General features: G+C 41.3%; 1 protein-coding gene across 4 annotated transcripts in view; it reads left to right on the top strand.

Annotated features, from left to right (window-relative positions):
• Window positions 1-27,917, top strand: part of LUZP2 (leucine zipper protein 2) — a 324,235-nt gene that overhangs the window by 231,655 nt on the left and 64,663 nt on the right. For all 4 annotated transcript variants that reach the window (XM_084632578.1, XM_084632579.1, XM_084632577.1 and 1 more), the window contains 2 exons: window positions 18,028-18,102; window positions 20,438-20,602. In XM_084632578.1, the coding sequence (XP_084488704.1) occupies window positions 18,028-18,102; window positions 20,438-20,602 (240 nt within the window). The remainder of the gene's footprint in view (window positions 1-18,027; window positions 18,103-20,437; window positions 20,603-27,917) is intronic.

Genomic DNA, 27,917 nt, shown 5'->3' with positions numbered 1-27,917 from the left:
TAGAATTGATGTATCAGGGGTTCCCTGTTATTTGGACTGTTGGGTGTTTGAAAGAGGAAGGAAAGATTCCTTCCCTGAGTGAAACACTGTCTATATCAGTCATGAAAATGCAGTTCCTCCACATATGAAATTTCAAATAAAATCTGTCTAACTAATTAAAATGAAACATTTTGCTTCCGGTCAGTTCAACCCAAGTCAAAATTTTAGGTGTCTTGAACCTAACTGAAACATGTTGTTTCAAGTCAATTTGACATTAAATTGCATCTCCTTTTAGTGCCACAGTTCCTCACTGGAGTTTTATGTCAGTTCATGCTTCCAGTATTTCCTATGGGCCAGGTTCGTTGGCTGGAATACATGTCTCATGATGTTCTACAATGACCCCTCTAGCTAAGCAGCATGGTGTATCATGGGAGTTACGTGACTGTGGTATATTATGGAGATGTACTCCAGCCAAGGAGCCCAGTCCATGGGGGAAATTAGAGCACGAGCCATCTGAACTTCAACTCCCAGGAGGCACTTTGGTACCACAGGCACAGACAGTTTAGTGAAACAAAATATTTCAATTTGGTTCAACACCCCAGAATAAAATATTTTGACATTTTGAATAAAAAAAATCAGAATTTTTCATTCCATGAGAAAATGTTGATACTTTGATTTTTATCCCAATTTGGGATGAAAACAAATGTGAAAATACTGGAATTTTCCATTGTTGCTCCATTCTATTACTGCATCTCAGATTCCCTAGAAGTCAAGAATACAGCATGTTGGGGTTCTCTCAATTTCAAGGCAAGAAGTTTGTGATGCAGTTTTACAGACTAACATTCTTCAGTGCCTCCTTTATGCAATTTTTTTTCATTAACTCTTAGTAGTACTACAGTTGTACATTGAGAACCTAAACAGAATTGTGCCCAATTATGTTAACCCGCTGTAATAAACACATACAATGGGGTGCTTTTTAGAGCTTAAAATCTGAGGAGAGAGGTGACAAAGTATGCAGGGACGTAATACGATATATCCACTTATATCCACATCATTAAACACATTTGTAATTTTTCTATAATAGATCATCCGTCACGACTAACCTCATATACCTCTCAAAGCATCATTAATCTACACCAATAAAGATGGATATTTTAATTGAACTAGAGAATGTACCATTTCCTACTGTATTGCTTTAATAGTTTTATAAACTGGTGGGAAAAACAAGTTTTCAACATTTGGGTAGAATTTCAGTTCTTAGTAATTTATATATTAGCATATTGTTACAGAGCTTCTCAAAATGTAGCCTTGAGTATTAAAATGTTATTACATCTTTAATGAACTGAAAAATCCAATTTAAAACGTTTCTTACATACCCTTGAGGTGGCCTTAAGGTTCTAGACTTACATTTCAAGTCAATGCTATCCTTAATAGTCAGTCTGAGTTAGTGTGTGTGACAAGGTTACTTAGATAAGTCTGGAAGCCGCAGCAACAGTTTTAATGCTAAACAAGCTCACAAATTTCTCAAACCTCACTAGATATCTGAACCAACTGCCACCAAAGTCAGGAAGAGTTTGCTACTGGCTTCAAAGGGAAATGGATCTGGCCCCAAATGATTGCCACCTACTCAGTAAACTTGCTTTTATCGAGATCCGAAATGTATCATGTGGAGAAGGATTAGAAGTTAATGAAGACACTGAAAACACTGCCGCTGTGAACCCGAACTGCCCCCAAGCTCAGGCCCAAAGCTTATGAGACAAAGGGGAATTCAGAGCTTTGAGAAGATATAAGTCTAGCCCAAGACAGGTTCTTTGTGTAACAGACAGCAAAATAAAGAAAAGAAGGAGAGGGAGTTTGAAAGTCTCTAATGAAACTTCTTAATTTGTTTCCATATGGCCTATATAACAAAGTAGTGCAAGAATTCTCAATGAATGAGGCCAGTATCGGCCATACACTTTGTAAGTAATCCGTATTGGCACAGTCATTTCTCTTTGGTGTTTAAGTACCACAGTGATAGTCACTGTCGAAATGCCTGAGATAGATAGTGTGTTTTCTCTGAGATTTCTGGGACTCAAAATTTTGTATAATAAGGCTATTGGGGCAAGCTTTCCTCTTAGTTACAACCGTGCTGCTCCAGTGACTTCATTGGGCTAACATGGATGTCAGTGAGACCAACGTGGTGAAATGCAAGCACACACACTGCAAAAATCTCAAAGAGCAAGATTCTGTCTCTCTGTCCCCATGGATATGTAAGAGTAAGCAAGACTTAAATCCTGGACAGGGAGGGTAGGGGAATGGATCAAATCTTGGCTCTACCTCTGTATTTATTCTCCAGAACAGCTGAAGTTGCCTGGAGAGTTGGGCTAAGGCCAGCAGGCTATTATTACCAAATTGAACAGGAGTGTGATTGTGATAGGAGGCAGCAGGAAGGTGACTATTACTCAGGACACTGCCACATGGAGATGATGTATCTTACACATAATCGTTGCTCAGGTCTGTGCCTAAAATCAAAATCTAGCACCAATTCCATGAAATCAGGAAAGTAGAGGTGGTCGGAAATTTTCCAACAGTACACTTCGCTGTTAGAAAATGTTGTTTCTTCAAAATTGCAGTGTTCTTACAGGAATGGTCCAATTCTGACAAAATTCCAGTCGAAACCAGGCAGGTTTTGAAACCTATGAATATTATATGTTGGATTGGTTATGGGGGTGTTTTCTGTATGACTGTACTAGTTTAACTTAATGGAAGTCTGTCTGAAAAAATGGGCAGGAAGGAAGAAAATAGCTTCCCTCAGCAAACACTTAAGAGTTCTTCAGGGACAATGCCAGAACTATTAGCATTGATGATTTTGCTTCCAGCTCCACCCAAATTACAGGACTGGTTTTGACCGAAAGGGTCAAAATGTAGGGACACAAGAGAACAAAAAAAATTCTGGAAGGATTTAACAGGACCCTTTCTCGAGAGAGGCAGTAGTTCAGGGGTACCGAATCACATAACACCTTTTGGAGGTTTCTAAAGAAGTTAGACCTGCCTAAGTTGCCCTTAGGGATGGTATGACTTCAGGAAAGACAGACATACAGGTGGAATGTTTGTTCTTTTAAATTATTTGTCTCTAAAAGCTTTGTTTCTAGTGCTAAAATGAACAATATCTTTGTGTTAAGGAGGCTGTTTTGTCACTACCCCACAGGTCACAGATTCCTGAAAGTAAGAAGTGCAGGTGATTGAATTTATTTGAACCTACAGGGTAATAATTGCTAAATAGGGTGCTTGTAGCTCAGACCCTCGTCTTAGGGTATGTCTTCACTACCAACATGTAGTCGCGGCACCAGCGCTGGGGGAGAGCTCTCCCAGCGCTGTAAAAAACCCACCCCCACGAGTGGAGTAGCTCTCAACTCTGGTGCACTTTCTACACTGCCACTTTACAGTGCTGAAACTTGCATTGCTCAGGGGGGTGTTTTTTCACCCTCCTTAGTGAGAAAGTTTCAGCACTGTAAAGTGGCAGTGTAGACAAGGCCTTAGTGTGGGAGAATACAAAATTCCACCTGACAATAGGTAAAGGCAAAAGAGGCTCCACCCCTGAGAGGGTGCACTCAGAGAAACCAGAAAAGGGACAGAGGGACAGTTGCAACTGTGGCACCCCTGTTTGTAAGTACTGAATATAAATCATTCAGTAATATTGTACAGTCTGCTTTCTGTCTTAGATCCCAGTATACGGAGTCACTTCTAGAGAGATGGGAGCCTCCTGTCACTTACTCTAACTAAAATCTGAACGATCTGTCACTTTTGAGTCACAGGGTGATATTTTATGTGCAGGAAGAAACATGGAGTGGAAAAATGTTAATAAGAAGGGGGAAGTGAAGCTTCCACTACTAAAAACCATGTAGGTCAAGATTCTTTGCTTAGATTGAACAGCCAGAAGAGTCACTAATGAGGATAACAGCACTGAGCATCAGGAAAATAGACAAACTGCAAGGATTTTGAGTGGAATCATATTTTAAGTTGGCTTTTTTTCTTTCGTTATACATTCTTGAAATATAATTCAGATATTGTGGAATGGCTGTAGTTTTTTAGCTGCACATCTGAATGAACAGATAGCAGTCAGCGAAGTGCAAGTTTCTACTATATTTAAAATGCTGTTTTATAGTACATAGTCTTGTCCAGTGGCACCAAGTATTTGTTTTTTCTAAGAGGCAAATAATGTCCAGAGAGTAAATGTAGTAGATTCCTCTTCACAGGACAGCTCATTCAATGTTTGTCTCTCTTACCAGTTCAATAGTTGTGCCAAATAGAAGATAAAATTTTAAAATAAATAATCCACCAAAAATAAAGAAAAGAAAATGATGCTCACCTTTTTTAAACTTAAATATTTATTTAAGTACAATAAAATTAGAGCTCAAAATGTCACACCTACTTAACATGTGGTTAAACACCATTTAACTACTAGATACTGACTGAATGTTTCCCAATTAAGTAGAATTTGTGATAATCATCAATAAGGAGCAGTCCTTGTCATTCAATATAATTAGGCTCAAAAAAATTCCTTGAGAGAGATCCCAATAAAATCCCACTTTAGCATGTCTTGAATAAGGCCCTGATCCTACCAACACTTATACATGTATTTGTGTTTGCACATGGGAGTAGTCCCTTTAAGAGGAGGGACAATCTAGCCATTTCTAGCTACACATGGCGGAAATGTTTTGAAATTTTGACACCCTTTGCCCCCACCCCCCCAAAATACCCCAATTCAGCGCAATTTGCCATGTTTCAATCTGTTCCTATTTGTGACACAAGGTTTTCAGTTACATCTGAGACCTCATTCCAAATTTATGGGAAATTACTTATTGAGTGACAGACACCATAAACAGTCAATCCCAAATAATATTTATATAATAGAATTTTCCTGCATATTACTTGAATTACAGTCATGCATATTTCGTAATATCCAGGCAGTACATGCAATCCAAGGTCTGTCTGACTTGTATAACAAAGGTTGGAAAACTTCCCTCAAATCATTCATGGAGCAGATCTTTTAGAAAAACATTCAATCTTGATTTTAAAATGGCCAGTGATGGAGAATTCACCATGACCCCTGGTAAACTGTCCCAGTGGTTAAATACCCGCACTGTTAAAAACTTACACCTTATATCCATTCTGAATTTGTCTAGCTTCAACTTACAGGCATTGGATCATGTTATACCCTTTCCTGCTAGGTTGAAGAGTTCATTATCAAATATTTGTTCCCCAGGTAGGTACTTTTATAAACTGTAATCAAGAGACCCCTTTTCTCTTTGTTAAGGTAAACAGACTGAGTTCCTTGAGTCTATAACTCAATCCTTTAATCATTCTTCTGGCTCTTCTCTGAACCCTTATAATTGACAACTTGGCATGACTTTCAATTCTTAATCATCCCGGAAGCATTCATGTCCAACCATTAAGACATCTGTGGTCAAATTATAGCTGCACAGGGATTAGGGGCAGGAGGGGAAGAGATCATAAAGGAGCCACTTCATGGACTGCCTGTGTGTCCTATGCAGAAGTCAGGCATAATTTGTGTGCCACCGTAACAGGATGGTAGATTCGAGGGCTCCGCAAAGGGATACAGCATGCTTTTGATGAGTCATTTTGATGTCAGGTGCATGAAATATAGAATTGGTGCATGCATAGAGATAGATTTGGGTTTTTTGCCGCGTCATACTAGCAAAAGGATTTTATTAACGCAGACATGAGGATTTAGTTATCTTTCTGAAGCAGAGAGAGCTAGGGGTTAGGATGAGGAGATCCTGCAGGAGAAACCACTGGTCTAGCCTTCCATGAGGAGGAAAGTGAAGGGGCTATATTTGGAATGTGGCTTGAATGTAGATTGCTTGTTAGAAGCTGGGTGAGCTGCTTTATAGCGATATGCAGTGTTCCGTACTCCAGAAGGTGATGTATATATGCCCTTTGTTCCATGCCTCCCCTGTGAAAAAATTAGATTTTAGGGAACAACATTAACACATCTGAGGACATTTTGCCTGGTCTCCAAAAGCATAAAATATCTTGCTTCTGAGGATCATAGAGTGTATCACTTTTATTATTTGCTGTATGGCTTTCAGAGAGAGAGAGAGCGCGATGCTTTAGAACTTCAATATAATATACAGCATGCAATAATTATAGATATGTGTTAAACAATCAAAGGCATAGTGCAAGGAAGAGAAGACGTTGTTTGCATACCGTTTGACAGATCATAGATTCAAATAGACACAAAAATCCTGTTTCTGATCCAGAGCCAGTCTGGAGTTTTATCTATGCAACATAGATCAGACTCTAGCCCAATAGCCATCTGTCTCTTCCCCCCTCACCCCATATCTGTAGATATTTATTTAAATGCTGGCATTTTCTCTAAGGTAATTTGCAATAAATAGGATGAGTACATTGAGTTCAGTGGGAGTTTGGGAGTGGGAAGGGAATGCAGGACTCCTAAGTGGCTTTAAGTTCCTGCACTTAGAGTAAGTGTTCAAAATGCTCTCTCAGAGCATTCAATGCTATTATTTCATTTCATTTCTCCTCTATTAGGGCCTGATTCTTCAAGGTGATGAATCCTATAAGAAGATCAGTACTATGGATATTAGTGAGGGGTTGAGGGCCCTCTGTGCCTCACAGTATCATGCCCTTATAGTGGGTGTAGTTAAAACTTTTCTTTTACAGTGGGTAAGAGATCACCAATTCTAGCAGTATTCTTCACTATAATAATTATTGGGAAGAGCTGCTCAAACTGGTAATTTATTTATTTCTGGCAAAAAGAATGAAAAGCTTTTAAGCTGTGCTTATTCTCCGTAGCATTTTTGAATATAATCCACATTGAAATGGTTTTGCTCATTTTGGGTACCAGTTGTGCTCCTTTCCTTAGCCTCTCTTCACTGTCTGGGTTATGTTAATTAACAAAACTTTTTCAAAGGATTAGCTCAAAGTAGCAGCAAAATTGTACCATATGAGATGGAGTTTAACAGACAATTCTGAATTTTTTTGGAAAATAATTAATTTGGGCATTGTAAAATTACAGGGGGATAAAGAGGTGAGCTGAGATTTAATATCAGCTGCAGCTGAATGAACAATCCATTATTTCAATAAAAAGAATTTTTAGTGCACGGACTTAATGTCAGTTTGTGGCAGCAGGATTGATACTACATTGGCCTATTGGTTCAATAGCCTGTGAAGTAAAATAATTTACGTGATAGACTCAGCCATTAAAGTAAATCAATCAACCCCTTCTATTACTCTAAAAAATATATACCCAAGTAAATGTGTACTGCTTAGATAATAATTGCTCCCTGCAAAATGATTTTTATGATACATATTATCACTCCTTTTCAAGAATGCTATCTATACTCTGTAGATTCAGAAGGTTTTACTTGATATGAAGTAGAGTTATAGAAGAGCTAGTCATTGGAAATATCCTTGGATCAGATGATCAAGAGTTAACTAAGTTTAAATTAAATGACCAAAATCAGCTTGTCAACCATGATTTTTCATTTTAAAAGTACAGATTTGGGGAAATTAAGGGAATTAGTTAAAGTCAGCTGGAGTGAAGAGCTCAATGACTTAAATGTGGAGGAGGCTTGGAACTGCTTCAAAGCAACTACACAAAAGCTACCTGAAATTTGCATCCCAAGCAAGGAGGAAAAATGTAGAGAAAAACTGCCAACCCAGATGGATGAATAACCACCTCAAAAAAAGGTAATTAGGCATAAGCAGAGAGCCTGTAGGGAATGGAAGAAAGGGTCTACCAGCAAAAAAAATTAAATCATCGAGGTTATAAAATGTAGGAGTAAAGTGAGAATTACTTAAAAGTCTATCTAAATTAGCATTTGCCAAGGAAATTAAGATAGATAATAAAAGAATAAGGAAGGATGAAGTTGGAATGAGATGCAGTGTGGATGGAAAGGAGGTTAAAGATAATCTAGATGTGGCCCAAAAACTAATGGATACTTTTGCTTCTGTTTTCAGTAAGCCAGTTGGTGGCTGCCAGGTTTGTGGAGGTGGCAGGTACAGGTGGGTGAAGACAGAGATGGAACCCAAAATTTAAATAGAATAGACTCTGCCCAGTGGAGACGTGATCTGCATTATTGTAGGTGAATTCTGCTTGGGGCAGCACAGCTGACCAGTCATTCTGGTGATCATTTGTAAAGTACTATAGATGTCATTCTAAAACCGGATTCATTCTCACAGATTGTCCATCAGTCTGTCAGTGATAGATGGAGAATGCATAGGTGCAGACTCCAAACAGCAGCAAAGGTTTGTGCCAGAACCACAATGCAAATTGCAGACCTCAGTCAAGTAGTCTGTCTGGGGAGCCCATGGAGATGGATAAAGTGTGTCACCAGCAGTCAAGATATCTCTTCAGTGATGGGCAGGTGTGCAAGGGGGGCTAAGTGGGGCATTTTGGTTAATTGATTGACCACGGTGAGGATGATGGTGTATCCATCAAACACAGGAAGTTGCTGCACTATAAAACCCATGGTGATGGCTGCCCAAGGTTTTGCTGAGGACTCGGCAGGTATTAGAGCTCCAAGGGGAACTCATGGATGGCCACTTGGTCCCACTGCATACCTCCATTGCTCACATCCTAGGCCATCAGAAGACGTGGCTAATCAGGTAAAGGATCTTGAGGTGGCTGAACTGGCTTGCTAGTGGGAAGTCCTGGCTGAGTCTCAAGACCTCACGTCGGGGGTACCCCGGTGGGATGTACAGGTGACCCTTGACAACAGAGTAAATCATGCCATATCTGATGTTGCCTTGCTTTCCTACCTCATGCTCCTTGGGAGAGTGTTCTTACCCTGTTGCTGAGTGGATCAAAGACAGGAGGTATTGGGAAATACCCAGGAAATTGCAGGGCTTGAGGATGTGTGGTGGCTCTGTGCTTGAGGGGTGTTGGCTGGTAAGACACTCCCCTTTTCAGGACAAGGCATCAGCAGCCTTGTTCTGGGCTCCAGGGTGACTGGTGATGGTGACATTAAAACAGGTGAAGAACAGAGCCCGGCAGAGATGTCTTTGGTTTAGCACCTTAGACTTAGATGTACTGGCTAAGATGTCATGGGATACTTCATAAACTGGAAAGTGGCCGGGGCATTTGTGAGACCAAAAGGCATTGCCAAGTATTCATAATGGCCATATCAGATTTGAAAAAAGCTGTCTTAAATTCATCCCTGCTCTGATCCGTACTAGGTTGGCAGCTCCACACGGGCTGAGCTCAGTGAATACGTCGCCTGACCACACATGGTCCAACAACTCCAAGATGAGTGTGAGGGGCTACCAGCTTCTGATGATTATTTGATCGAGGGCCTCATAATCCATGATAAATGTTGGATACCATCTTTCCTTTTGATAAAAAGAAGAGGGGCCCTGGTAGGAGATGATGATGGCCAAATAAACCCCTTTCCAGATCCTTCTGGAGATAGGAACACAGGGTGGCCAGTTCTGTTTCTGACATTACATAGATGTAGCATAGGGTATTTTGGCCTCAGGCTGTAGCTCAATCAGACAGTTATAGTCCTGATGTGATGGTAACAGGTCTGCATTTCTTCTCAAAGTTCCTGTACTTAGCAAAAAGAGCAGGAGTTGATTCTGGTGATAGTCGCACCCAGCCTTCAGCCAGAGTCCAGAGATTTCCTGGCAGTGGCCCAGTCTCTGGCCAGGATCCATTGGGCAATGTACATAGGCGGACTTGAAGGCAGAATTCAGAGCAGAAACTGAGTTTGCATTCCTACTGCAGACATCCTGGTGATAGATTGCCAGCCACGAGACACCAGTGATTATGGGGAAGTGTGGTGAATGGATTGCATGAAACCTTACAATTCCTCAGTGATTCTGGATAACAGCTTACAAAGGCACAGCCTCCTGTGTCATTGGATCCAAGGACAGGAGCAAATCATCTACAGCAGTGGTTCTCAAAGCCAGTCTGCCGCTTGTTCAGGGAAAGCCCCTGGTGGGCCGGACTGGTTTGTTTACCTGCCGCGTCCGCAGGTTCGGCCGATCGCGGCTCCCACTGGCCGCAGTATGCCGCTCCAGGCCAATGGGGCTGCGGGAAGGGCAGCCAGCACGTCCCTTAGCCCGCGCCCCTTCCTGCAGCCCCCATTGGCCTGGAGTGGTGAACCACGGTCAGTGGGCGCCACGATCGGCCGAACCTGCGGACGCGACAGGTAAACAAACCGCCAGGGGCTTTCCCTGAACAAGCAGCGGACCGGCTTTGAGAACCACTGATCTACAGTCTTTGAGGTCAGGGGTTTCGATTTGGCTGCTCTGGGATACCCAAGGCAAGTGTGACATTGGTGTCCATGAAGTTGTTCACTGCCCTGGTGTTCACGAGCATCCGTTGTGGGGGAAACTCATTGAGGCAAACCTGGGTTGTGGAAATGAACCTGAACTTGAAGGTGTAACGAGGACTCGTCATGCCTTCAGCATGCTTCAATAAGTGGATGAATGTCTCATGGCCCACCCAGACTGGCTCCCTTTTCTCTGTCTGGGCTCAGTCATTTCACAAATTTTGCTGGGCTGGGGACCATGATGGGCAGCCAAAAAGTGCAAGACCATGTTCCCCACAATAGAAACAAAAACTGTGGTTGCAACAGCATTCTCTTTCCTTAGAGTGATATGGCAGTGGGCTACATTGGGTTGCATGGACACTGGGATGTGGACTGTTACCAAGGAATATTGGCAGGGATGTGGCACGAACCCCTTCCTTTTTTTGCATCGCTCAAGCAGTTTGCCACTGAGTACAGCGAGATCAGTAAAGGCATCCAAGCGGGCCAGGGTTCCCACATAAGCTAGTATGTCTTTGACTTCCTTGTATAATCCCCATTGAAACTGGTAGAACTGGGCCACCTTGTTTCACCTGGTGTCAGAAATGATTTGTCTTAGGTGGGTGACATAGGTGACCAACCACTGCTCCTGTTGGAGTTTGTGCTCTGGTTGCTCTGGCTGAGCGAGTGCAGTATAGGTAATTGAAAATGACAAAAAAACAAACAAAAAAACCACTGAAGGAAGATAGAATCATAGAGCCATAGAAGATTAGGGTTGGAAGAGACCTCAGGAGGTCATCTAGTCCAACCCCTTTCTCAAAGCAGGACCAACACCAACTAAATCATCCCAGCCAGGGCTTTGTCAAGCCGGGCCATAAAAACCTCTAAGGATGGAGAGTCCACCATCTCCCCAGGTAACCCATTCCAGTGCTTCACCACCCTCCTAGTGAAATAGTGTTTCCTAATATCCAACCTAGACCCGCCATTCCCACTGCAACTTGAGACCATTTTTCTGTCTTCTGCCATCACTGAGAACAGCCTATCTCCATCCTTTTTGGAACTCTCCTTCAGATAGTTGAAGGCTGCTATCAAATCCTCCCTCACTCTTCTCTTCTGCAGACTAAATAAGCCCAGTTCCCCCAGCCTCTGCTCATAAATCATGTGCCCCAGCCTCCTAATAATTTTCATTGCCCTCCACTGGAGTCTCTCCAATTTGTCCACATCCTTTCTGTAGTGGGGGGCCCAAAACTGGATGCAGTACTCCAGATGTCGCCTCACCAGTACCAAATAGAGGGAAATAATCACTTCTCTCGATCTCCTGGTAATGCTCCTACTAATGCAGTCCAATATTCCATTAGCCTTTTTGACAACAAGGGCACACTGTTGACTCATATCCAGCTTCTCGTCCACTATAGTCCCCAGGTCCTTTTCTGCAGAACTGTCGCTTAGCCAGTTGGTCCCCAGCCTGTAGCTGTGCATGGGATTCTTCTGTCCCAAGTGCAGGTCTCTGCACTTGTCCTTGTTGAACCTCATCAGATTTATTTTAGCCCAATCCTCCAATTTGTCTAGATATCTTTGGACCCTGTCCCTACCCTCCAGTGTATCTACCTCTCCCCACCCAGCTTAGTGTCATCTGTGAACCTGATGAGGGTGCAATCCATCCCATCATCCAGATCATTAATGAAGATGTTGAACAAAACCGGCCCCAGGACAGACCCTTTGGACACTCTGCTTGATACTGGCTGCCAACTGGGTGTCTCAGTTCATCAGTACTGGCTTCCTTGTTCTAACAGGGATGTGGTTCAGTCTAACACTTCTTCTGTTAAGAGGCTAATTACAAATCCTACCTTAGCTTGATCAATGGGATAGGACATGGAGCAGTGGAGGAACTGCAAATAACATTGATTAAGAAACCCCCTGAATTGTTAGTCTCTGCTGAAGTGTACATGGGTGTGAACTCTCAGCCCCATATTTGGGGAGGTGGGTGTCTGTCATGGCACGCCACATGTCAAGAGTACAATATTCTCACCTTAGAGCCAGGTAGTCTGCTCCATCAGAGACTGGTTCGTGGCAGCATACTGTGCCAGTTGAGTCCACTGTGCAGTGTTTTTGTCATGTGTCTGAGTAATCTGCATCTGCAGGGTCTGGTTCTCTGACAAGGGCTGCAACACTTGTGCTGTCAATGTGGGGAGTTCCTCCTGGGTTTGATCAACCCATTAAGGCATTTGTGGTGCCCTTTGAGACATGCCAGGAAGAGTCCTGGGGTGGGACTCAAGTGGCTTGAGGTCAGACTTACAGGCCAGTTCAATACCAGAGGTCAGAACCTGTGCCAGGGTTCTGGGTCCAGAATGAGGGTCAGAATCCAAATCAGAGCCAAAATCGATGCTGGGACTTTGGAAGCAGAGAAGCAGTATTGGTTATGGTAGCTTGCTGGGGATCCCTGTTGATACCTGGATACTTCCTTCTACACCCTGTAGACTTATACAGTGTCAACTGGAGCCTCCAGCATGGCTGCCAATCAGGTGTTGTGGACCGGACTTCTCATAGTGTACATGAATTGCAGGTCGCAAGGAGTAGCTGGGTTACTGCTGTGGCCAACCAGCAGTTTGGAGGTGTCAGTTGCCTGGTCGCTCTGCTGATCTGGGTTTGTGTCCTGTCGATCCTTACAACATGATATTTTTAGTCCAGTAGCAAGGATTGTTCATAAATCTATCTATCTGAGGGTAGTACAATCTAACTGGAAAATAGCTAATATCATATCTATAATTAGGACAGGGAACAAAAGTGATCTAGGCAATTGTAGACATGTAAGTCTGACCTCAGTAGTATGCAAGGCTTTAGAACAAACTGGGAATAATAGAAAGAATAATTAAATGTATGGAAGAAAAGGGGGTGTAATGCAACATGGGATTACCACGGGTAGATCATGCCCGATTAAACTGATTTCCTTCTTTGGGAAAATAACTGATTTTTTTAGATAAGGGAAATCTAGTGCACTTGGACTTCAGTAAAGCATTTGGCACAATGCCTCATGAAGAAGTATTAGTTAAATTGGAGAAGATGGGGATCAGTACACGAACTGTAAGGCAAATGAGGAATTCTCTAAGGTAAAGAAGGCATCTGATTGTGCTGAAAGGTGAATTATCAGACCAGAGGGTGTTGCTAGTGGAGTTCATCAAGGATGTGTCTTGGGACTAACCTTATTGAATATTTCTATTAATGATCTTGGCACAAGGAGTAGGAGTACACTGATGAAATTTGATGATGAAATGAGTTGGGAGGCATTGTCAATACAGAGGAGGATTGGAACATCATACAGGATGACTTTGAAGACTGGAATAATAGAAATAGATTGAAGTTCAATAGTACGAAGTGAAGGTCAGACACTCAGGGTCGAATAATAAGAATTTCTGCTACAAGCTGAGGGCCCATCCGTTAGAAGTGAGAGAGAAGGAAAGAGACCTGGGTTTGTGGGTCAGTCACAGATGACTATGAGCCACCAATGTAATGTAGCTGTGAAAAATCCTAGGATGCATCAGGGAAAGCATTTCTAATAAAGATAGAGAAGTATTAAAGCCATTGTACACGGCACTGGTGAGACCTCATTTGGAATACTGTGTGCAATTCTGGTCACTCATATTCAAGAAAGATTAATTTAAACAGGTGCAGAGAACAAGTATAGGATGATCAGGGGAATGGAGGGCCTCTCTTAAGAGAGGAGACTGGGTGAGATTGGCTTGTTTAGTCTAGCATAAAGAAGGCTTACAGGGGATATGATTGCTTTCTATTAATGCATTAGGGATGTGTGATGGGATATTCAAACCCCCACTGGGTCTGAAGTTGTTAAAGGGCAATACTGAGCCAAGGTAGCCCTGCCCCTCCAGATCTGCCACTCATGCTGCCTTGAGGAGCTCAGAAGCCCAGGCAAAGGATGGTGGACAGGCTGCAGGAGAGAGAAATCCTCCAGGAAGCCAGACAGAAGACTGGTCCTGACAGAGGACCACAGAGCTGGTAAGAGAGAGCTGGGCAAACTTACAAGTGCAATTGTATGAAAGAGTTACATGTGATGGTAGGTGGTGGAGATCATCAGCTGGAGGTTCACTTCCAGTTTCCATCTTATGTCCCTAAAAGCTCATGCTTTGGGGGTTTCATTTGCAGGGGTCAGGAAGGGATTTTTCTGTGCCCCGCTCCAGTGTATTCTGGGTTGTTTTGTTTTAATCTCCTTCTCTGATGGCCTGGTTTGAGATGAGACTGGATGGGGAAGGCCAGGGCTCTGAAGTGACACTGAGCATTCTTTCTTTCTTTCTCTCACATGCTTGGCTCACTGGTTCTTGCTCACATGCTGAGGTTCTAACCGGTTGCCATATGTGAGGCCAGGAAGGAATTTTTTCTCAGATAAGATTGGCACTGATCTTGAGAGGGTTTTTTTGCCTTCTTCTGCAGCACATGGGTGCAGGTCACTTGCCAGGATAGCTGGGTATATCTCACTCAATCATTTCCCTGCCAGTGCAGGAAACTTTGGCACTAGTGCACCTCAGTACCTCCTGTTCTCTTCTTATGACACATAATAGTTTAGTCTCCTGTGGGCTGTAATACTTTGGTCTGATTTAAGTTGCGGGGTTTAGTGTGTGGGTGTTGAGTGGTATTGGTGGCCTGTGATATAAAGGAGGTTAGATTGGTGGTCCCTTCTGGCCTGACACGCTATGACTTTAAAGTCATTATAATCTATTGGATTCATTACCTCCCAGGTCAGGATTGTGAATGGCTGGCATCAGTGAGGACAGACACAAAAAGTAGATTTTTGACCAAATGGTCACAACTTTATTGTAACAACAAACACCTGAAGACTTCCTCACTTGGCATCAGAGAAGATGCGGGGAGGCAACAACCAGCTAAACTCATCATCATGTTTATAGGAACAGCAAGAATATCTAGAGTTAATGCTAACAGAGGATTGGAAGCAAATCTTCTGATACCCAAATCTTGAGCAGCTTAACTGTTCAAAGTCTAAACAGTCTAGGTAAACCCAGAGCCCCTTGCAAGCTTCTATACAAGTTACCCCTGAGCTTCATAGCTTGATCTCAGGTATTTCTTTAGATCCAACTCCAGTTCAGGGTGAGAGTTGATTCCTAATTCACAAGTAATTCATTAACTCACTTTCACAGCCACTCTGGAGACCCAAGCCACCCCCATGTTCTGCAGCCAAAGCACACCTCCACAATGCTACTAGCCTTGAGTTTAGCTGCTGTATTCCATCAACAAATCTGGCAACCTCCTCTCAATCCATGATAGTATGCTTATATTGAAAATTAGAGCTGGAAGGGAAAAAATTGGGTGGGGGAGGGAATAGTACCTACTATATCTGAGAGGTGTACATCATTGGGATACATAGTCCAGAGCAGACATCAGTATTGTCTTTGTCTGATCCTCCCCTGCAACATGTATGGAGGTGCTCATTGTCCACATAATGTCCTTCTGTGCCCAACCCACCACCATTGCAAGTGCTTCTCCAAATTCATCCCTCAGGCAGTTTAGCACTTCCAGTTCGGGTGTGATTCCCAGTTCAAGGAGACAAACCTGCAGCAGCTCTAATCAAGCTAACATGCTCAATATACAGTGGCAGTTGGATGGGTTACCCACCCTGAGTATGTATCTAGGGTCCCGCATGAGTATATACTCAAGGCTGCTAGCCTGTCTCACGCTACATTCTATTTTTAGCATGAAAACTTGATGAGAGCTAGCACCGGTATCTCTCCCTGTGCTGGGACTCCTGCCCCCTAGCTTGAAATATAGACATACCGCTAGATCATGCTAACATGGCTGCCAGGAATAGCCAATAAATGCCAACCAAATCTCCTTTTGGCCACATGAGCAATTCAGGCCTCTTTTTTCATGACCAAATGGCAGGCACCCGGATGGGTGATAACATGCAGGCGTGGAGCTTGGGTTCTTTTGCTGAAGCTGCTCCTTGTTCTTCTTCATCATCATCATATTGATATTAATATTGACATTAATATTGATATTTATTTCTGTTATGTTAGTGCCTAGGAGCCTCAGTCATGGACCAGGGCATTATTGTGCTAGGAACTATACAAAAACAGAACAGAAAGAGCCCATGAGCCCCAAAAGGTTTATAGTCATAAATCAAGAGCATTAACTTATACCCAACAGCTGAACCATAACAGTCATACCTGGTTTTAAGAGCCCCCCAACTGCAATCATTGCCAGTGTAACGAGTCACTGTCTACTTTTGAGCTGATGCACAATGTTGTGTCTCAGAATCCACGTCAAGAGAGAGGGGCTCATCAGTCCTGTCCCATTGTGACTACATAACAAACCATAAGTGTTTAGATATGAACAAGTGCTTTTTCTTCACTTCAGCAGGAGAGTGGAGGGCCATGACTCTGACTGTCATGACTTTTGTTAGTTTGTCAGACATTTAAAACTATATATTTAATATAACTTTTTGTTTTTAATTCTGTACATGACATTCAGTTAATTTTCCATTGTTCAACCACCTTCAGCATAGTCAAAGTCTACCAAATAATAAAATAGAAAAATATCACACACAAAAACTTTAGCAGGGTGGGAAGTAGGTAAGTCAAACATCTGCACTGTGGTATCTCTGGGGAAAAATAGCAATATATTTTAGCAATTGGTTGTTTGAGTAAACATTTACAAAGGCCTAAAATGTGATGTCCTTTGACTGATGAGTTAGAACCTTGCAGATCTATTTATATGCAAAAAATGTACAATGCCTCATTACAGTTTCAGATGGAAGAGACAGCCATCTGGTCCAATGTGCTTTCCTCCCTTCTCCTTCATAAAAATTGAAAATAACTACAAAGCTATTTATATTTGCAAATAAAACAATAAAACAAAAACAAAACCCCACAACTCTTTAGTTACATAGTATGTGCTATTACATTATAGGTGGCACAGCCATAGGAAGCTAGGGACTCTTAACTCCTTAAAAGTTCAGTTCCCTACTAGAAATTTCTTTTTCTTCAGGGAAAATTCTATTGAATTATTCTGAGTTCCAGGGGCGGGAAATCACTCCCTGCTGTTAATTCAGGAAACTCAGGTAGACTGTTGTAAATTTAAGCCAGTGGAATGACTGCACACACAAAACATTTGTCTAAATTACCAAGGTCTCTTCCTTGAGAAAACTCCTCCAGTGTGGGGTCTAGCCTGGGCCCCTGGATTTGGACTGTACAATGTCTCAAAAACAGCCATTCCTATAGCCCTTCCTTTGAGTGCCATACAAAAGAGGAGGAAGAAGCAGAGATGGAGTTAACTCCATGTTTACCAGGGAGTAGGCCCTGAAGCCTGTCACAGTATGTATGCATGGCTGTTTGTGCCTGTGTTATGTATAGTCTAATTTCCAGTTTAGCGGAGAGAGTCTGAATGGTTAGGAATACAAGACTAGCCAAGGAACAAAAACTATACGAACACTTCAATGTTTTACAAAAAGTGCTCTAAGTTGGGCTTTCTAAATTCTTCAGAACACATGGGGACTTTTCCTACTGCCACTGAAGTTAATGACTAAACTTTCATTGACATAAACAGGGCAGGATTGAGCCCAGTTCCCACATAAAAAGCCACATTTTCTCAGTAAAAAATATCCCTTGGGGCTTGGTCATCTGACAAGTAATTTTAACTTTAATCTGCAAAGTTAAACACTTTCCTCGCTCTCAGGCCTAGCATGCAAAACGACTGGGGAAATGATTGTATTGTAAATTGTATCAACTACTTTTTTTTTTTATTCCCACAGGCCCAACAGCTCACAGACCTGGAGCAAAAGTTAGCAATTGCAAAAGACAAGCTGGAAAAAGCCGCCCTTGACAAAGTAAGAATTTATCTGGGTGCTATAAACATGTTTAGCTCTATTCGCTATGGACACTTCAGTGTAACTTGACAAAGAAATACAAATTAAGGCATCAGTTCTGCAAAGACTTACACATGCACTTAATGTACTCTGAACAGTCCCGCTGAAGTGAATGGAACAAATCAGTGCATAAAATTAAACTCAAATGTAGGGTTTTCAAGATTGGGATCAATAAGATTAAAAGTAAACTGAGAAACTTGTATCAAGCCGAATTCTAAGGTTACCTTGCAACAAAGAGATGTTGATACTTGATCAACTTTTGGGCTAGATTTTAGCGTTTAGCCACAGTCCCAAGCATGATGTAGTGCGGATGTATATAACCCCATGGGAATTATTGAGCCAAGTCCATTCCTCACCTCCTGGAAGTGTAGAGGAAATGTACAAACTAAGCTATCCCTTGAGATTGCATGGCATTCTTCCCTCAGGGCACCCAGGTAGCTGTGCAGGCCAGTTATTGGTTGTGAAGTGTTGCACAATGGATTTGTGTCCCTCAGATGCTTTTGGGGTGTGTGGAGGAACAGTCATTGATCTCCTACTGCTTTCCTATTGGATGATTTTTATTTACTTACTCTGGCAAGCCTACACAATCACTGCACTGAGTTACAGATTTTTCCCCACCATAAGGAAACAGGAAAACTATTCTGTTTTTTCCTATTTTTTCTTTCCTTTTAATCTTCTGTCCATTTCTTGTTTCTGTGATTATCCTCTTTCTGATATGAATAGTGCTTTTGCGTCACACCCTTGGGTAGTTTTCATACTGGTGTTTTTTCTCTTGAATAAAACCCAAGTTGTGCTTTCCTGGGTACCAGACAGGTCCGTTTATGGGATTTATCTCTAGATTCTAATTTGGTGGAAGCAAGGTGGGACTGATAATTCAGTTCTATTCTTCTCTGATAGATTACACATCATAGTTATCAGGATATAAAAAAATGGAGAAAAAATCTCAGGACGTTTGTTATTGGTTATTTGGCTTAGCAGTGCTAAAGGCATGCTGAATTGCACTAGATATAAGCAGCTAAATTACTTTAGATGCACCTGTAATGTAATGTGGCCCGTTCTTTCTCTCTCTATTTTACATATTACTGTATGTTTGGAACTATCGATATAATGTACTTATCTGGCCCCCATTATCATAGTATCTGAGCACCTCATAATCTTTAGTGTATTTATCCTCACAACACTCCTTTGAGGAAGGGAAGTGCTATTAACCCTATTTTACATGGAGGGAACTGAGGCACAGAGAGGCTAAGTGACTTGCCCGAGTTCACACAAGGAAGCTTTGGGAGAGCAGGGAACTGAACCAAGGTCTCCCAAATCCCAGGCTAGAGCCCTACCCATTGGGAAATCCTTCCTCTCTTTGCTTACAGCACATCAGTTGGACAGTTTCATTAGTTTATAAGAGAGTGGTCTGCATCCTTTCAATAAGACTGTTATACCATAACTCTTTTGGAGTATTGTGCCACTCATTCAGGATACTCAGTATTTCTATCCAAATGGGATATTTAACTTTCTTTCTTTCTTTATTAAAAAAATATCACTCAGGATCCAAGAATTGTGAATGGTAAAATGAGCTGCTGTTCTCTCAATATGTAGGAGGCACTCCCTATAATTATACCGTAACTCCCGGTGTAATTATAGGAAGTGCCTCCTAAATATTTTGAGAACAGCAGCTCATTTTACTGTTCACAATTCTTGGATCCTGAGTGTTTTTTGTTTTCATCTGGACAATGGTAATTTTAAAATTTCCCAATCCAAACCAAATTATGGATATATTATTAACTATGTGACAGCATAATTGCATCTGAGAGAGAGGATCTTTCTGTCACAATAAATACACTTCTGCAGAAATACTGAGTATCCTGAACGAGTGACACAAAACTACATACCCACATATATGTGTGTGTGTTTATAAAACATACAAATGAACGTCTCTTTCTCTCCAGCAATCCTAAAAACAAAGGCTGTTACAACCCTGATGTTTGGTAGATTACACCTTAGTTCCTTTTAATATAAGTGGTCTTTAAAAAATTCTCTAGAATAAGATATCCTGGTAAAGTTGTATGAGAATAGAGGAGAGTTTACTATGACTTTCCCAGTCTGTTTAATGTGCTGTGTACATACTGTAACCCACCCGGCAGTTATGTAAAGGGTGAATTAAATTACTTTAATTTCCTGCTTTAATAAGAAAAAGATTCCTACAGCTGTTGCCAAGTGTTTGATTCAGAGCAGAAAGAAAACAAGCTACACTGTTCAGTATAGCCTATCTTTAAGAGCTGATGACTTCTCATTTTCCCAGGAGTCACAGCTGAAAGCTCTGAAGGAGACTGTACAACTTTGCCTGTCTTCCGTTCTGCACAATCAACCGCCCGCTACGAATACAATCTCTTCAAAACCAACTGAGAAGCTGACATCGCAAGTTACAAATGGCTCAAAATTTCCATTTCAAGTGACAAACACCAAGGTATAATTTCCCCCTATTTATTTTTTTAAAAAACAGTTTTGATCATTTGTCCTGTAAGACCATCGAAGTGGAACTAACAAGGATTTTAAATTCATTGAAAGATTAGGATGAATTTGAAGATAATTCTAAGCCTATTTCTGATGTCACTAATGTTACTTTTAAAAAGTTGGAAAACAGCTACTTTTCTTGCTGGTGAACAAAATTCTGTCTCTGCTGTTAAATGGAGGAAGGTGGGTTTGTGAATACAATAATTGATTACATTAATTCATATTGGTTTTATAATTAATTGCCAGGCACTGAAAATTGTGTTTGATGATGTACAGGACTAAATGGCAAGAAAATTTGTGCCCACCATGTCTTCCATATATATGATAGACTTAGAAACACAAGATGCAGTGGGAGGCCCAAAGGAAGGGAATCTCTCTTTGTTTTTCTCGGTTTGCTGATTGATTACATTTGAGGGCCATGCAGAAGAGGTGGCTCTTTACGAGTGATCCCAAGGAAAGCACGCTGGGTTTCGGAGAATGTGCGAGGCATATGGGTGCTGCATGGAAGAAAAAATGAGACAATATGATCTAGTGGACTTGAGCTTGGATCTAGAGCTGGGAAAACATGGGTTCGAACCCTGTCTTTGATATTGATTCTCTTCCAGTGCCTGTGTTTTCTGCAGGGTTCAATCTCGTATGTCTACTCTCAGGCAACTTATGAGCACACCTATCAGATCAGGTCAGCAGGAAAGATAAGTGGGGAAATATCTAATTTGAGGGTCTTGTCAGGGTGTAGGTCTGAATTGGCACTTGGCTCCAAGATTTAGGCAGCTGCTTACATGCCCAATAGGCACCTAGCAGACTTTGTTGGTGAAAACTTAGGTGCCTAGGGAATTTAGGTATTTACAGAGTTAGGCAGCAGCTATGTGTGTGTATAGGGAGGTGAATATCTAAATTTTAGATTTAGTAGTTAGGCACCTAAATCCCTTTGTGGATCTAGCCCCTAATCTCTGCAGAGTGTAAGGATTTTACTATGATCAATAATAACAGTGAACAACAATTATCTTAATTTATATTTATAGAGTCATATTTTGCCCTCATATTGAATTGTGCAAATCTAGGAAAAACTATTGGTTTCAATAGAGTTATTTGAGATTTACAAAGAAATAACTGAGAATACATAGAGTGTATTCATTCCAAAGGATCATAACATACTTTCCTAAACTATATATAGGAATCACTTCACACACTGTAAAATGCAGCCATCTGTAAAGTGGGATATGGCAGCTGTATATGTGCATAATCAGTTCAGAATTTTAAACAAGGATTTGGTGAATCTTTGTGTCCAATTAAAGCTGCAGAGTAATTTCAGTAGGCTGAATATAATTATCCAATTAGGAATTTGATGAGGACATGGAGTCTCTAATAATTATTCATGCATAAAGTGCTATGGAGTTTTTAATGAGCATGCATGGTCACAACCTTCTCATGCAAAAGAACAGTTCAATATCTTCATTAATGATCTGGAGGATGGCGTGGACTGCACCCTCAGCAAGTTTGCAGATGCCACTAAACTGGGAGGAGTGGTAGATATGCTGGAGGGTAGCGATAGGATACAGAGGACCTAGAAAAATTAGAGGATTGGGCCAAAAGAAATCTGATGAGGTTCAGCAAGGACAAGTGCAGAGTCCTGCACTTAGGATGGAAGAATCCAGTGCACCGCTACAGACTAGGGACTGAATGGGTAGGCAGCAGTTCTGCAGAAAAGCACCTAGGGGTTACAGTGAATGAGAAGCTGGACATGATTTAGCAGTGTGCCCTTGTGGCCAAGAAGGCTAACAGCATTTTGGGCTGTATAAATAGGGGCATTGCCAGCAGATCGAGGGACGTGATCATTCCCCTCTATTCAACATTGGTGAGGCCTCATCTGGAGTACTGTGTCCAGTTTTGGGCCCCACACTGCAAGAAGGATGTGGAAAAATTGGAAAGCGTCCAGCAGAGGGCAACAAAAATTATTAGGGGGCTGGAGCACATAACTTATGAGGAGAGGCTGAGAGAGCTGGGATTGTTTAGCCTGCAGAAGAGAAGAATGAGGGGGGATTTGAGAGCTGCTTTCAACTACCTGAAAGAGGGTTCCAAAGAGGATGGATCTAGACTGTTCTCAGTGTTGGCAGATGACCGAACGAGGAGTAATGGCCTCAAATTGCAGTGGGGGAGGTTTAGGTTGGATGTTAGGAAAAACTTTTTTCACTAGGAGGGTGGTGAAGCACTGGAATGGGTTACCTAAGAAGGTGGTGGAATCTCCTTCCTTAGAGGTTTTTAAGGTCAGGCTTGACAAAGCTCTGGCTGGGATGATTTAGTTGGGGATTGGTCCTGCTTTGAGCAGGGAGTTGGACTAGATGACCTCCTGAGGTCTCTTCCAACCCTGATATTTTATGAACAGCATCTCCGGGAACAAACACTATGCCTTTTTATAACACCATAGGGGATTACTGTTTCAGTGCTACTTTAGAAGAAAGAGAACCCCTTACTCTGCTTCCTGCAGTATCCTGAGATTTTCTTGGCGGTCATAAAGACCAAGCCCCACCGTGTTTAGTTTGTGAGAACTTAGGAGAACCCCTTCCTGAAATCCTATGTCTGCAGGATTCTTTCTTTTTATTATACCAGTAAAAGTTTTATATATCTGCTTTGCTTCACCAATTGCTGTTCTGCCATCATGCAAGAACAATAATGCTTAGTAATAAGGTCAAAAGACCACCATTCATCTGGCTAATTTATGTGTAGTGTCATAGACTTCAGACTGATACTGTCCAGCTCTCATTGGCTTTACAGACGTGACTGCAGTGCAGATTTTGAGGGGAGTGGAAATAAAAGCAGTGTAAAATGGAGTGAAGGGTTTTTTTTAAGTTCTGGGTTCTGAAAAAAAACTAATGTATATCTGATTTTCTCTGTATTGTTGCAAATGTTGTATTTGTTGCATATTGCTATTTATAAAACTTCGTTATGTCAGTATTTCCCTGGTAATACTGTCTACAAACATGAACAGGTAGGCTTCTGTACATCTGTCCACAGGAGTATGTTTGAATAAGAAAAGCAATATTGCCTCTTCCTTAGTCATTGTTCACATTTCTCTGCATTTGGCACATGCTGGGAAAATGTCTGGGAAAATAATGGTTCTCAGTCCTGTTGTTCTACCCATTGACAAGCCATTATTATAAATCTGTGCATTATCTATGATTATAAAATCACTGAAATCTGCTACTGTGAAATAGGTTGTCAAAGAATCATAGCCTGGGCCAGAATTATACTCTCTGTACCTGAATTATATTATGGAAGACTTTTCATAATTCCATCCATTGCTATGTATGTAGTCCTTGACTTTGTCTTCCTATTACAAGCTAACTAGCCCAAGATATACATGTGTACGTTTTTCCTTTCCTTCACACTTTCATGCACATTTTCATACTGTAGCCTAATTGTGTGTGTGTGTGTAAATTTTTTAATATAAAGATAGGGACCTTCAGTGGAAAAATGTTCATGAATCCTGTCACTTTTGATAAGTGTCAGCTTAACCTTCAGGGGAAAATGTGACACTTTGCCTGGTAAATACCTTAACTTCAAAGGATTACCTATCCAGCTTTAAAAATTGCTTTTTAAAAATGTCAAATGTATATACCACGTACAAATTCAAATTTATATTGTGTGGTCTGTACCACACAGGGACAATAGTCACTGGAATTGGTGTTAGTTCCTGTTAGAGAGCATGAATGAGTAGATTGTACACTTGTATCCATGGCTGACTGTTACAATATTATAGGGTGGTTTTGGCTCCTCACCTCCTAGTGTTTTGAGAATCAATTTATCACAGGCAAAAAGGTGGGGAAGGAGGAGGATGTGGCAAGAAGATTGCTTTTCTTGCCACTAGCCAACAGGAAGAATTGAATATCTTAATTTTTATCCACAGATTTGGTCTGTGTGGAGGTTGTTGATATGAGAAAATTTATCTCGATAAAAATTACAAGCTGTGGAGTTGGCTAGCTCAGGAGCTTGGAGTATTGGTCAGTAAAGAAATTCTCACATTTAGGTCATGGAAATTATTCAAATCCAGTGATTGAAAACATTACAATATGAATTCCATTTGGTGTCATATGTTAAATGAGTTGGTGATCTTGAATCCAATTTTTAATGGACAAGACAGAGTTCAAATACCAGAAATTACCCTACCAGTAATTCACATCCTTACTGTCAGTCTAAGAGAGGATAAAAATTAAATAGTCATGGATGGACTTTTCTTCCCAATTACTGAACTGGACTCTCAATCAGAGTTGGAGATATGTAGGCAGGACAGCGTGCAGAAGCTTGCACTGCCATTTCTGCCTCTTACTTCTTCCTGGGATAACAAGAGGGCAGGAATATCAATCCAGAATTTCTATTGCCAGGGCTGCTATTGCCATATTTCCTCCAGCTCTAAAATTCACATACTTTTAAAAAAAGCAACAAAAAAAGAGATACAATTGGGAGAAAAAGAAGAAACACTGGTTGATTGAATTTATTTTTCTTCATAAAGGACAACTGGAAGAAAACACATTGTCTCAGCTAAATCAATATATTTTCTGATCAAAGAGGCTTCGACTGTAAATAACACTTCCACTACTAATGTATGTAAGTGGTCAGAGCATCTACCACTACAAATAAACAACCTAAGGAACAGTCCGTGGGTGCAAGAGAGCCTCATCTAGAGATCCTGTCACTAAGCCTGAGCTGTGAGAGTTCTCAAATTCTGAAACAGAGCTCTGCTTTCCTATAGCAATTCTTAGCTGATGTTTGGTCTCTAAGGGGCTATAGTTAGCTGTCATAAGTCATGGTGTCCCCTACAACATCCAAGACAAGCTTAAAGCAAAAAGCAAAGAAAGTCTGTACCTCCAGGGCCAGAGTCATGGAGGAGACATCTGCAAGATGTACCCCAAAATTGATATTTCAAGGAGTAAGATATGTATCAGTTGACTAGCTGATGCTATGGTGTCTTTTCCCAAATGTACTGCCTGGCAAAGAAAGTCCTTCTGCCCTGGTGGATGTCCTGTGATCTGAGGACTTGCAGCAATTTAGGGATTTGAAATCTCTGAGAGTTTCATGCCCAGAGGAGCAAACACTAGCCCTTCCAATGCTACAGGACAACTTGGAGGAAACGCCACACAGGGATATTAAGTACCAAGCCTCAGTTTAGATTTGGCTAGCATGTGGCTCATTTTTCTCTAGTAATATACAGTATTACCAACACGGGTACTATTATCACAAGCATTACAATTTTGTCAGGAATTTTGCTTCAACTGCTGCAGTTTCCCCTTTCGGCCACTAGAGAAGCGCTAGTTTCTGCCTCGGATGGGAAGGCATAGGCTTGCGGGAGCGGAGGCAATGGGCACCTGCCAGGGAACAGGGGGACCCTGAGTAACGATGAGAAAGAGTTGGGGACCACGTGCACAGAGCAGATGGGGCCTGCATTTATTGTGTGCATATCTGTTATGCATTTAAAGTTGAATTTTCTACCTGTAATTGTCACAGGCTCATTGAGTGTGGGCAGGGAGATTAATAAACTAGAAGACTGACCAAAAAACATAGTTTGGCTAAAATCATATCTATTTTTAAGAGTAATCTCTTGATTTTGGAGGTTCTGATTCCTGAAGTTTGAACTCTTGCAGTTGGCAACACCACATCTATTGCATCTCGAAGGCAGCATAAGCAGTTTTTTAGGCTCCGGCTCGTCCTTTTTTTCAAGGAGATTAGGTGGGACCATGTCTGTGTCAGTAAAAACACCAAGGAGAATGTGACTGTTGAGTCATATTTTGTAATAATTTTGAAGATCTTCCCAACACAACAGTTATTTCCAGTATCCTGCTACAGTTATTTAAGCAAATACAGTAATGTATCATTTCAACTATATCCCCTTGTGGAAGGTCAAGAAAAAATCCAAAATCAGAACAAATGATTTTTAAAATTATTTGTGTTTGCTAAAATTGGAACTAAGGCTGCTCACATCATTTATCATAATATCCCAATTTAAATGCAGGTTTTGACCTTTTTTGCACAAGGCAGTCGCACGTTCTTCTATGAAGAACAATAAAACAATACAAATTTAATTATGGGATTATTTTTATCCTAATAAGAGAGAGTAGTGATATAATGAAAACTTTTCTAATGTGTATATTTTTTTTTCCTCAGGATGACCTCTGTTACCATAACATGTTGGAAAACCTCATTTTTGAAAATTACTTTTCTTAGCAACAGCTTGAAATGTATTGCCTATGACATTATGGCATTGAGCACCAACACATTTCTTGTTTGTAATAATCCCGATACTTAGGCTGAATGATGTGTGTCATTCAGCAAGTAGCATTCTTTTGAAATGAAACAGATTTCAACAACAAGGGACATACCATGCTACTTTTAGTTCATTTGCTTTTAACAAAGGGCTTTTGAAATGAATCTGACAGTTCGGTACACAAAATGTGACTTTGTCTTTATCCCAGATGGACACCATGAACCACCCATTTCTTCTCCAGACTGTGTCCATGACTGAATTCTTTCCCAGTTTTTCCTTCTGCCTAGCTGACTGCTTCTTCATTATTGCTGTCTGTGAATCATCCACCCCAACTCTGTTGGTGTTTCCCTTGGCCAAGTCCTCTTTTTTTCTCTGTATTCACCCCCAGGATGACCTCATCCATGCTTTTTTCTCTCTCATTCCACCTGCTGATTGCTGCAGACCTTCTTTTCCCCAAAACTTACATCTCCCTCTGGATCTCCTGTTCCTCCTTCAAACTTAACAAAGCTAAATCTGAATATATAATTTTTCTTCCTCTACAGTTGCCCTGTCCGTCTAGTGTGTCTGACTCTCACCATTTCCCTTTTTAATTTATCTAGCATGTTGAAATTATATAATTATTGTTATTTAAATATTTTTATTATGGTGGCACCTAGAGGCCCCAGTCAGTGATCAGGGCCCCCACTGGTCTAGGAACTGTGCAAATACATAATGAAGACAGTCCCTGCCCAAAGGAACTTACAATCTAATCAACTTTCTTTCACCATATCCAACACCTCTTCCTCACCCACTCCCACCACAGCCAGAATCACTTCTTTGTAATGGCTCCCTGCGTCTCTGTGTATCAAATTTGAACTCACCACCTTCACTTTCAAGGTACTGCACAGCTCTGTGCTCCATTTACTTTCACACTTTTGTCCTTTGTCCTGATCTCTCAGTCATGTGTTCACCATTTCTTTTAGTAAATGTTTAAATCCAGAGGTAGTGTCTTCTGATTCTACAAAGCACCAGG

Source organism: Lepidochelys olivacea (genome assembly GCF_965140295.1).
Source record: "Lepidochelys olivacea isolate rLepOli2 genome assembly, chromosome: 6".
Lineage (NCBI taxonomy): Eukaryota > Metazoa > Chordata > Testudines > Cheloniidae > Lepidochelys > Lepidochelys olivacea.
The sequence above is the reverse complement of the archived record's forward strand: the minus strand, read 5'-3'. Positions and strand labels throughout refer to the sequence as shown.